General features: G+C 37.4%; 1 protein-coding gene across 1 annotated transcript in view; it reads left to right on the forward strand.

The window, feature by feature from the left end:
* Nucleotides 1-9,016: 9,016 nt before the first annotated feature.
* LOC131434577 (transportin-1) overlaps nucleotides 9,017-12,805 on the forward strand; it is a 29,862-nt gene continuing 26,073 nt past the window's right edge. The window contains exons 1-2 of the mRNA XM_058601419.1: nucleotides 9,017-9,196; nucleotides 9,362-9,725. Of these exons, the coding sequence (XP_058457402.1) occupies nucleotides 9,627-9,725 (99 nt within the window). The 5' untranslated portion in view covers nucleotides 9,017-9,196; nucleotides 9,362-9,626. The remainder of the gene's footprint in view (nucleotides 9,197-9,361; nucleotides 9,726-12,805) is intronic.

A 12,805-nucleotide genomic window follows, 5' to 3' on the forward strand; every position in this document is an offset into this window, starting at 1 on the left:
CTTGTAAATGTTATATACAATAAAATTCTCAAAGAGTGACGTGTTGTTCATTAGCGATTTACATGCACTTCTTGAATCAGTGAAAACGACTGTCTTTCCATAGTTTTTCATTTTTGCGTGTTCAATTGCTTTGGCTATAGCTTGCAATTCTGCATTCATAATAGAATAGTTGTTGTTGATGTTCTCCGCGATTACTGAACGATCTCCTTCGTCATATATGGCCCATGCAGTTCCTCTGGGCGTCTTCGAGGCATCTGTATATATACGTTTGTGGTCCTTATACTTGGTTCCATTTACTTCCTCAAAAAGTTTTTGCCATACTAGTCTACTATGTTCAGTTTTTTTGTAATCGTTTTCACTAATGGTAGGTTGCACGATATCCTTCAGGTCGAAGTTGTGGAAGAATTTCATTCGCGTTTCCCACGCTACACTTTTGTCTGAAGGATGTACTTGGTAGAGAACGTCCATGTGTTTGATTGCCAATTCAGAGAAGAAAGATCCATTTGGCATTTCCATCGATAATGTTTTGCTGATGAAACGTATCAGTGGTGTTTTGTGGTACATGCTTCTTATCATCTCCTTTTTGGTTAGAGCTTCAATTCTATGCTTTATTGGTAACTGTCCCGATTCCGCTAGAAGCACATGGACAGGGGTGCTTCGAAGGTATTTCATTGCTATACGGATGTAATTGTTTTGGAGAACTTGGAGTTTGTTCAAAATGGTGTCCGCTGCGTTGCCATAGGAAGAGGCTCCATATTCGATTCTACTACGGATTATAGCGTTCCCGACTTTTATCAATGTTTCTGGATTTGCTCCTTCGGTGCCTTTTGCTAGCAGTTTTAGCAGGTTTAGCTTTTCGCTTGCTTTTCGTATGACGGCCTCGATGTGTTTCCGGTGTCGCAGTGTGCGGTCCATTTTGTATCCAAGGTAGAGGTGTGTATTTACTATTTCGACCGTTTGTCCTCCAATTTTTATTCTCAAATGGTCAACACGTTTGCTTGTGAAGGGTACCACTGCGGATTTTTGCGGACTTATATGTAGGTCAAGTTCCTTTAGTCGGTCAGCCAATTTATTGAGGAATCTGTTTAGATTTTGTTCAGCTAGTTCGAGTGTGTCCCCTTTCGCGATCACAGCGAAGTCGTCTGCGAATTGTACTAGCTCGCATGAGTCATCGCTTAGCTCATGCAAGGCTGCAGTGTAGAAATTGTATAGAATTGGTGATACAGGACAACCTTGTGGGAGCCCTTCTGAAACTACTCTTTCTATTTCACCGTTTTCAGTTTCCAGACGCATGACTCGATGTCGGAGATATTCGTAGAGCCATGAAATGATTTTCCTGGGTATTTGTAGGTTCGTCAAGATGTTCAAAAGTTTTGTCGTGTTGACAGAGTCATATGCCATTTTGACATCCAGAAAGGCTACTATGGCTTCGTTGCCCTGTGTTTTGGTTTCGCAGATGGAGTTTATTAAATATGTCACACATGTGGTTGCTGACCTATGTTTCCGGAAGCCAAAGGAGAGCTCTGGTATCAACTTACCGATATCAGCTATTTCAGTTAATCTGTCCTTTATGACAGCGTTGATAAGTTTGATTTCGACATTCATTAAGGCGACTGGCCTTCTTGCGTTTGGGAGGGCTATATCAACGTTTTTCTTGGGAATTGGCTTTACTTCAGTTATCCTCCAACTAGGTGGTATGACTTCAGAGACGAAAACTCTGCTAATCATTTCTGATATCTTCAGTTGCATTGTGTACGGGAGTTGTTTCAAGATGTCATAAGAAATTTGATTTTTGCCAGGAGCAGAAAAGGTTTTTGTTCTTGCGAGTGCTTTTAAAATCTCTTCATCTTTGAGGGCCATTTCATATCCTTCAAGGGTGTCTTGCGTAGAGGCCCTAGGCATCTTTACATTCTTGTTCTTTCCCTGGAAATAATGATTCATGAAATCCAATCCTTTTTCATAAGAAATCAGACCAGTCTTTTTGGTTATCCCTGACAGCGAGGTATCGATGCCCTTCACTATGTTCCATAGCTGTTTGGTTGGGGTATTTTCGTCCACTTTAGAGATGAGATCTGCGACGTAGCGACGTTTTTCCTTGCGCACCATTTTTTTGAAGGTGGCTCTCGTTTTTTGCACTTCTATAAAATTGGTTCGTGTTTTGTTCGCGTTATAGTCCCTTAAGGCTTTTCTTTTTGTTTCATAGAGTGCTCCTATATCTGAGTTCCACCAACTTTTTAAATAGTTGGCTTTTTTGTTTGAAATTATGTAAGACGATTTTTCCACTGCGTCGTTGAAGATTTCGACCATTTCATTCGGGGAGTAAAGAAATTGGGGTCGAATTGAACTGAGGAGATCGACTACCTTTGATTTGTTAATCTTTTTTATATGTGTTTTTGCCACTGGAATGTTACTGTCAACTTTCAACCAAATGGAGCAGTGGATACTGCCAAACTCTTCTTGCCGTACTTCCCAGGATGTTTTCCTTGCAATATTTGCCGAGACGAGAGTGATATCCACAGCTGATTCTCTGGCATCGGGTGCTTGTATGATAGTGGCTGTGCCATCGTTGAGTAAGACATATTCCGATAAATCGATCAAATCTTTTAAATATTTGCCTCTGGCACACGAGGGGAAATGTGGACTCCAAGACTCGTGATGGGCATTAAAGTCCGCGCCTATTATTTTTTCTCCTGGAATTCTAGAGATGCAGTCAAAGAATGCTGTTAGAGCTCTCTTCGTTTCAGTGTTGAAACTATTCGTCGGTGGAAGATAGGCAGATATCAGGGTTACCGAGTCGAAACCACTTCTTATTTTGACTCCAACAACTTCCAAAGGATCCATATCGGGCAGGATGAGCTCCTCATAGTCAAATTCCGTGTGTACGAGTATGCCGACTCCGCCATATCCTTGCTCTCTCCGTTTCGAAATCAGGTTATAGTTCTTCATTTTAAAAAACTCTTTTTCTTTTAGCCATATCTCTTGAAGTATGGCTGCGTTTACTGCGTTTTTCATGAGGGTTGTGTAAAGCTCTTCTCTTGTTTCAACAGGTCTTAAACTTTGTATATTATTTTGTACAATATTCAAGGTTTTATTCACCATTGTTGCTTTCGTTTGATATTCTCGATTCGGCGGTATTGTTGTTGTCGTTGTTTATTATTTTATCGAGCTCCGTGCATATTTTGATCAATAATTCGTCTATTTCTATAGCTGACATCTCACTCTTCAGTCTGTTCATTATAGTTTCTCGCAGTTTGACTAAAGGTGCTTGGAAAAGTTTTTGTTGCAGTTGTTGTAGGAATATCTTTCTGAGCTGTTCTATGAAGGACTCAAATTCCGTGGTCTTGTGAACATTTTCTGTGATGTGAGAATTGTACTCTCCTCTTTTTTCTCTAGTCAGGCTTTCTGAGGGTGTTTCAGTATTTGCTTCTTCCTGATGCCTTCTAGACGCGCGTCTTGGCGAACGTCTGTTTATGCCTGGTTTATTTGTATTATCTTCGGTTCCTGCATTAAACAGAGCAGGAAAATTTTCCTCCGCGAGAGCTTCGAAACGATTTGTAGATCGAGGGAGGGTTTTCTCCGCCTCTGCAAAGGAGATACGTTTTTTCGCCATTTCCTTTACTATTTTCTTTCGTCTAATTCTTTCTGGGCACTCTTTGTCGGCAGCTCCGTGATTTTTGCTGCAATTTTTACATCTTGTCGTATTTTGACATTGCTCGGGATGGTGTGCCTCTCCGCAGTTTTGGCAAGACGGTTTACCTAGGCAAAATTTTTGTGTGTGTCCGTACTTCCAACACTTGAAGCATTGTTTGACAGGGTATATATAGAGTTCGGTTCTAAAAGCGCATCCGTAGATTTTTATACGTTCTGGAAGCTCTCTTCCCTGAACTGTAACTTTTATATTTGTAGTGTCAACAATCGTATCGTGTTTTCCCCTTTTTTTAATGCGCTCGACTTTTACAACATTGTAATCGCATTCAATGTGGTTTATTAAATCATCTTCCTCGAAATCCGTTGGCACATTAGGTACAAAGCAAATTGTTTGCTTATGGTTTATGGGTAAAAATATTCTGAGGTTCTTCTGGCTGATCTCGAGTTTTTGTAGCTCTGCAAAATCATTTTCGCTCATTAGGTCTAATTTGTACCTGAATCTTCCCACTTTTGTTATTTCTTCGCAGCGGTTAAAACCGGTATCATACAATAATTTGCCCACTGCCACTGGATGATTTGGAATACCGATTGCATAATCAATCGGCTCCAGATATGCCACCTTCGTAAGGACTACAGAGTCCAGTATACTATTTGTTTGTTCTTGCTGGCTTCCTTCTAGGTTCATATTGAGCGGATAATCGTGTTTTTTTGGACTTTTACCTTTATTGCTTTGTGTTCTTAGCCTTCCTCCTACAAACTTTTTTTCCTTTGCTTTCGCATTTAGAGGACGTTTAGGGATTGCTCCTGTTATGTTTTGAGACTGCGTTCCACCAGCAGCGGTTTTGATTTTTGGCAACATTTGCGATCTTGTAAGTCTTCCCGCGGTATTATGCTGTTGTAGCATTTCTTTTGTTTTTTCTCTTCGTATTATTCTTTTTTCTACACTAATGCTTTTAACGCTTTGCTGCTTTCAATAATATTCAGTAGCTTCCTGTATTTATTTTTCTCCTTTCGATCACTGCTTTTTAATTTTTTTTTGCACTTATATTTTTAGCACTTCTTTTGACGATATTTATTAGCTTTGGGTATTTTTGTCTTCTTCTCGCGATCACTGTTTTTTTAAGCCTATACAATGGCGACGCTGCCACTATCAAACACTACGTAAAGCACATGGCTTCCTAAATGCACTTTTCCATTTAAACAGCACCGCGCAAAACCTTTCGCGATTTTTATTCTACAAGGAATTGAATCAAGCGTGTATATGGACACAACAGATTATTTGAACTTCAATTTATTGGTTAAATATCAAAAAGGAGGGGAGAGCGAAAAAACGTCGTCCTTTCTCCACAAACTTTCAACCGGAAGTCCTTCGAAAATTCATCTTCAAAACGATATAGTTCTTTGTTTACTTGTCATACACTTTTTTTGCAACCTCGGATGACAGATACACTTCATACAAGATTAGGCAAATTTAGGTTGGATTAGTTTAAAATTACCCAAACTTATCTAGACTAATTGGGATTAAATGAGTTTAGAAAAGATTATTTCGGAATGAAATGAGTTTATTAGTATGAACTTGTCTAGAGTTTAGAGTGATTTGCAACTTGGTTAATTTCAACAATAAACTCAGCCGGAGCAAATATATTTTTCGTTTTATTATACCAAAATTTTGATTCAAATTAAACAAGGATTATTGTTGATGTTGAAGAGAAAAATGGGTTTGTAACAATCATGATCTAGCTTGAATTGAACAGAAATCAAGTTCAAAAATCTACTAAATGTTTTGTTATTTTAAACATGCTACATTTCTCTGCGTGTAGTTTTCGCGGGAAAGAAATAATTCGACAGTCCCACGACAATAGAGCCTAACTGCAAATGACAGTTTCTCTTTGTTTACTTTTTCTTTCACGATTTACCGCACTGGTTTTATATTTCACGCCTTACTCTTCGCAAAACTTTCAAGATAAAACCACAAGCTTTCGATTTATATTGGAAACATTGGATGAATTGCAGTAATGGCTCCGTAATAATCAAAAGAGGAAGTAAACAAAGAGAGGCTCTCATTTGCAGTTAGGCCCTTTTGTCGTGGGACTATCGAATTGTTATCCGTGCTATAGAGACTGAATGTGTAACACTGCTAAGGATATCAGAAAATCAAACATTATTCTTCTAGCTAATCAATAAAATTTTACTCTACTATTTAGGTTATTGCTCAGCTCCCTGCTGGAAAGCCATGTTACTGAGAGAAGCATCATTCTGCAAAGATCAAAACAACATAAAGAATGGTTCTCAAAAATTTGATATTATCATACTAACTAAACATTCATTCAGTACCATACTTCCTCACAAATTATCAATCAGAATATCTTCACTACTATCAAAGACATCATATTAACAAGATATTCAGCTCTCACATTTTGCGAACAAATCATTGGCAATATCCATTTTTGCGCCCTCAGGGGAGTTCATGTCGAATCTTGTACAATAAGGTGAGAGAAATGTCAAATTCGAGTGCGCGAAAATAGCAGCTCTGTGCACCCATACAATTGACATGATATGTTCATATCTAGAGATGTCGTAATATCGATCGATAAATTGAGTAATCGATTAACAACCCAGATAATCGAATAATTTTTAATCGATTAGTTTAAAACTAATATTCGATTACTGTGCTAATCGAATAATTCGAAACATCCTATAATAGTAATCGAATAATCAATTAATAACTAAGACAATCGATTTAAATTTAATCGATTAGTTTGAAAATTGTACTCGAATATTGAAAAATCGAATAATTAAAAAAATCCGACATCCCTAGTCATACCGTGCAATGACGTTGCTGAACTGAAGAATGATTTCTCTCTAAGCTGACAGGGTCTGATCGGATTTATAATACGCGATTGTTTGTTTAGATATTTGTTACGATGACACTTGCTAAAGTGCATTATTGTTGCCATCGGGCTGTTATTACTCGATTACTCGATTATTCACTCGACATTCCGAATTAGGATTTTTAGATATATTCGATTTTTCAACAAACGAACAAAATTTTCAAACTAATCGATTCAATTTTAGTCGATTATCAGAGTTATTATTCAAATACACTATTGAACAATCCAATCAGCGTGGTCACCACGAGATAGCGTTATGATGATTGTTTTGACATATCCCATGTATTTAGAAAAATATTGGACGAATTTTTCAATTTACTTGAGTTTGAAAGAATGCAGATGGTAAAACCTTACAAATATGGGTAAGAAAAACGATAACTCACGTGTTGTCATCAAACATATGATTTCAAATTGTCCTATACTCTTGACAATCTCGGATGAAATTTAAAATTTTCCGTTCACATAAAGATTTGATTTAGATGATAAAACATTAGTAAATAGACTAGTCATTAAACTTTTGATCATAATCTATCAATTAATCTCAAAATCCAACCCAAAAAACAAAGAATATCCCAGATATGAAAACAGTACCCAACCTCACTTCTTCGAATTTGAAATTTCATCTTACCATTTCTTCATAAATATCAATCAAACATACCACGGAAAGTTTACCAAATTTTCACACGTTTTTGTATATTAGTATTCGATTCATAAGAAAAAAAATAAAAACCCTGCATTTTGTTCGAATCTTCAAGTAAAATCTGAAAATTATTATTGTTCAAAGCTCGCCACTCGGGCAGCGCACCGATTACAAAAGAGTTGGTTGGATTCTTCAATTAATCCAACATCCCTGAACACAACGAGGGTTTCACTGGTACACAGCGAAAAAAGAGGAAAAAAAGCATATTTTGACTGGGGATCCGGTCACTTTGGCTGTCAACAGTAGGGCAAACAGCTGGCAGCCATGACTTCCTCAGAACCGATGGGGCGAAATCCCGGTCAACTCAGTTGCATCTTTTGAGGTGTATGCGAACCTCTCACGATCATTAAAAATGTCATTACTAAAAAATAGTATCATTTTAATAAACGTGTATGGTGCAGTAATGACGAGTTTTCTATATGCAAATTTAAAATATCATTACTTAGTCATCATTAAAAATGACAAACATAATTCTCGTGTATGGACCGCTTATGTCTGACAGCGGTGAGGTAGGCGAGCACCAGAATGGCTGCCATGTTGACATTAAACAATTAAAATCAAGTTCTAAAGCAAATAAAGTCTCGGTATTTTATTTCATTTGTTTATTGATATTTCTCGGTTGATTTTTCATTAGGGCGTATACGCAAGTGACAGTTTCTTACTCTTCGAGAATTTTTTTATCGAAGAGATTAAAGTGTCTATAACCACAGTGACGACCGCTGTTCGTTTGAAATGACAGCTTTGTTCCAAACGAGCAAACGACATGTCAAATACAATGTACAGTTAACGAAACTACCAACATTTCGGATTTATGTTTTGAACTGTTACCAACATTACACTGGAAAACCTGTTTTAATCAACTTAGTGGTGTAATGAGGGTAAATAATTGTGCCTTTCTCATATCTCTCATATTTTCATATATAAATGTGCGGATTTTCGCAAAATAATTTCGTTTGATTCTTGAAAAACAAATAGGTTTATCCATGAATAGTATAGGGATGAAATTTTGATCGATAATTTGTGGAGAAATACGCTAAAGGGAATAATTAAATATGTAGTTGATAATACCCAGATTTTGTTAGTCATTCTTCTTCATTGTTTTGATCGTTGCGAAGTATGCTTACCTCGCTAACATGGCTTTCCTCAAAGGGCTGAATTGAGAAGAATGAATTTTCTCAGTGTATGAAATGAAACTTTCTCAAAGTCGCGGCCCAGTGAAATTTGTAGACCCGCATAAGTCCGATCATCGGTCCGATTATCGGACCGATTGAGCACGATATAGGGCCGATCGTAGCGCTTCAATCGGCCCGTCATCGGACAATTCTGCACCATTTGCATCAACCGCGTCGACATAAAAAAAGCTTTATGTTTACATTATGCATCGCTAGAGAAACAGAGCGAAGGAATATCAAACAAGGCATTTTCGAGCCGACATCTTCCCGATAGGGTGTGAAAGAGTGTTAAACATTCTTTTGTTTCGATCATAGAGGCTTTAACCTTTAGGTCATTCGCCTCTTAGGGCCAGAAAAACTCTGACCCTATGTTCGAGGTTGGAAATCCAACCCCGATATATCTCATCACCTGAGTAATCGAACATCCGCTCTCTGCTTTGGTATATCTTCACACTTTTGTTCTACCGATACACTATGCAAGCTCGAAACGCAATCAAAAGCTTTCTTGCACGATGCGTCCGATGTTCGGATTTACTGGGGGGGCAATGTTTTATATTATTATAATTGTATCTGGCAACTTTGAATATCAAAACGCACATCGAAAAACTTTTCCTTCTTCCAACAAAAAAGTCATACTAAGACGACACGCAGCGTTGGTTTTGCGATTATTTTTACATTTTCACAAAATTGATATCAAAATTTTCACACTAGTGTCGTGAAAACTGTTCTTACGGCTGCTGGCTTCAAAATCCTTATAGTAAGAAAAGACAAAAAGCCTAATAAAGGTGAGAAAATGGAATTGATGTAAGCGACCGAAGAAGGCGTTTTCACTTATGCGAAGACATTTTTCATTTTTCGTCGCTTCAATATACATTTCACAAACCTTTAATGTATTAGAACAACTGGGAAGAATTTGCTAAGTTCATAAAGAAAACATTTCATTCTTTCAGACTGTCAAAATTTAGCGGACGTACTGATCTATTCTTGGTGGAAACTGAGCAAAGAAAACAAAGAAGGAACAACTCCACATTTTTACCCGATAAAAAGGAAAAACAAGTTTTGCATTAGTTATTCATTTTGCCATCATATTGCGAATACGCGCCCATTTGCCCAGTAGCGGTTAACTGAACCAGCTCCTTGTGGGAGAACATTGGCGTCGTTTTTGTTTTTTAATTTGTGCTGAACATTCGAAACTAACGGGACTTGAGCAACAAGATGACGTGGGAACCGCAACAGGATGGATTAAATCAGATTATCACTTTGCTCAAACAATCTCAATCGACGGACAATGCCATTCAGCGAGCGGTGCAACTGGTACGTACACTATTTGGCTACACAATTTTAGCGTAAGTTACTTCAGTGTTTTTGACTTATATTCCCGGGAAGCATCGTCATTTGAATTTTATTTGTTTAATTCTGATTTGTTGGTATGCTACCATTTATCACGATTCTATGTATTTTCCGTATAGATTTAGGTAGGTGTGGACATTCCAATATTTCCAAATATTCTTCCTTCTCTCTTATTCAGACAGTGCCATTCAACGCCGTAATGATATTTTGTATAGAATAGTTGCAAAAGTAAAAAAAAATGACAAATATAGGTTCGTCACATCTTTTTTTTTTTATCTTTTGCTATGCCAGTTTGAGGGCTAAGACAGAGATCGGTTCATCTCGCCAGTTTTCGTTACATCACTATAATGCCTAGGTTGTCCGACCTCGCTGAGGCTTGTTCGGACTTAACTAAGACAGCATCTTTGAGCTGACCTGGCAATATTGTGTGCAAGAGGCCGCCGATTCCGACTGGTCATTAGCCGATACGGATAGCGTCACCTTGTTCCAATAATACCAATTTTGGAGTATCTTAAATAATTTCGGACAATCGAGTCATTTTGGATTTTAGGGAAATACTATCCACTATATTCCTTCGATGGTTGTTGCTGTACTGCACTTGCTTTTGCAGATAACTCGGTCCATGGCTGCTCGTAATTAGCTACTCATGGCAGCAGTACTGTCAGATCTCCATTCCACTTAAACAATCTCCGTTTCGACTTTCTCTTTTATTATTTTCACTGGATTGGCGCTCGCAATTCTTTTAACAAATCTAACCTTTCGCAAGTAACTTTGCGTACGATGGGTCGTTCTCAAACCAAGCAATTCATGGTTCTTACACCGTCTACACATTTGCACTTTTATGTAGAAAAGTCAATCCAAAAATGCAAATGCTTAGCTTCGGCATTCAGTCCGACGTATTTTTTCATCATCCCAAAGTAATTTTATAATTTTAATTTAGTTAAAATAATGTAATTTTATAATTTTAAAAGAGTCGACTTGCATGACTGACTTCCTATCGAATATCGACTGAAATGAAATTTTTGACAACGATGATATCAACGCCTCTGTTCAAGCTTTCTATTGTTTTGATGTATGCGTGCGATTGATTACTTCGTACCGAAACGGTCCGGATGAAATTCTCGGCATCCGCTGTGGCAAGCTGTTGAATTCAGACACTACCAGAAAACTACCAAAAGAGCTACTCTGAAACAATTATGGATATGTTCTACGAAATCATTATGTGAATATAAATCAGATATACAAAAAAAACACGAAGCGTTGCCATGCAAGTTATTTAAATAATGTACAACGTAAGAGTAAGTCTAACCCGAGAGCTTTCTGGAAGCATGTTAATGAGCAAAGAAAAGAATTTGGTTTGTCATCGCAAATGCAATTCGGAGATCGTATTGGTTCGTATACTCAAGAAATTTGCCAGCTGTTCTCGGAAAGGTTCGCAAGTGTTTTCTCTTGCGATTTTCTATCTCCGCAGGAAATAGCACGCGCCGCGAATAATGTTCCTGTATCCAATTGTGCTTTACACTCGATCGATATAGACGAGGAATCAATACAAACGGCATTCGTTGGTATGAAGGCTTCCATCTCTGCAGGCCCAGACGTCATACCAGCAGTCATCTTAAAGAAATGTTCAACAGGGTTAATTGCCCTCATTTTCCCTTTATTTAATATTTCACTAGCTACGGGAGTATTCCCCACCTTATGGAAAGCTTCATTCATGTTTCCGGTCTACAAAATGGGTGACAAAAGAGATATAAACAACTACCGTGGTATAATTTGTATAAGCCCCAAGCTGTTCGAAAAAGTAATAAAACTTGCTTCATTTAGAATTGGAACAAACTTTTGCTCATATTGTGGCGCTCCTGGTGGACGGATTTGGAAGTTCTTGGGGCCCACGTGTCGGGAATTTTGTCAGCTTCACGTATGATTTTTGACATTCCGCAAATCGACTGTACTTTGTAAACAATCAACATGAAAGCCAAAAGAAGGGAAAAAATTGTGCACAGTTATTTGGAAAATCCATTGTGGTCTGCATCTAGGCCAGCTAAACAGCTGAAATTGCTCAGAAATACCGTATGGCGCGCTGTCAAACGGTATTTATTTATTTATTTATTTATTTATTTATTGTAAAATCAACAGACACGATGTGGTCCTAATGATTAATTCTAATACTATGTAAGAATTTGGTCCTTGTTTTATGCCGTGAAAGATTGAAGTCGAACTCAGATGACACTCGATTGAATGACCGTTGTAAGCCGATAATCGCACCGTTTTTTTTTTTTTTTTTAATAACTATTTATTGGAATATGAGTTAAAATTAAATTATTAAGATTTAAATTGGGTGTTCAGCCACAAGTGGTGACTTTTCAGCCCTGTTATATATATATATGATTTGGTTATTACCATGAAGACATCATTTGCTTCCGCAATTCTGAGATTTTTGTGTAGGGAAAATTCTAAACCTACTTGTATTGTGTAATGGGGAAAAGGAACTTATATACTAACTTACTAACTAATACAGAGAGCGAATCGATTCAATTGAAGATTGCATCGATTTTTATCGGAATTTGCTTATAATATTATGTGACATTACATCTAATGGTTCTATATTTGTGAGTCTGTGTAACTCATTTGTACTAAACCAGGGAGGACGCTTCAAAATCATTTTCAGAATTTTATTCTGAATCCTTTGAAGCGTTTTCTTCCTGGTGGAACAACAGCTTGACCAAATTGGTACCGCATAAAGCATGGCTGGTCTGAAAATTTGTTTATAAATTAACAATTTGTTTTTTAGACAGAGCTTAGAATTTCTGTTTATAAGAGGATATAAACATTTAATATATTTATTACACTTTGCCTGGATTCCTTCAATGTGATCCTTGAAAGTGAGTTTTTTGTCATACGTTAAACCTAAGTATTTAGCTTGATCAGACCATGTCAATTCCAAGCCATTCAATTTGAGAATGTGATTATTGTTTGGTTTAAGAAACGAAGCTCTTGGCTTGTGAGGAAAGATAATTAATTGCGTTTTTGCTGCATTTGGTTTA

The sequence above is a fragment of the Malaya genurostris genome, chromosome 3 (assembly GCF_030247185.1).
Source record: "Malaya genurostris strain Urasoe2022 chromosome 3, Malgen_1.1, whole genome shotgun sequence".
In the NCBI taxonomy this organism is placed as follows: domain Eukaryota; kingdom Metazoa; phylum Arthropoda; class Insecta; order Diptera; family Culicidae; genus Malaya; species Malaya genurostris.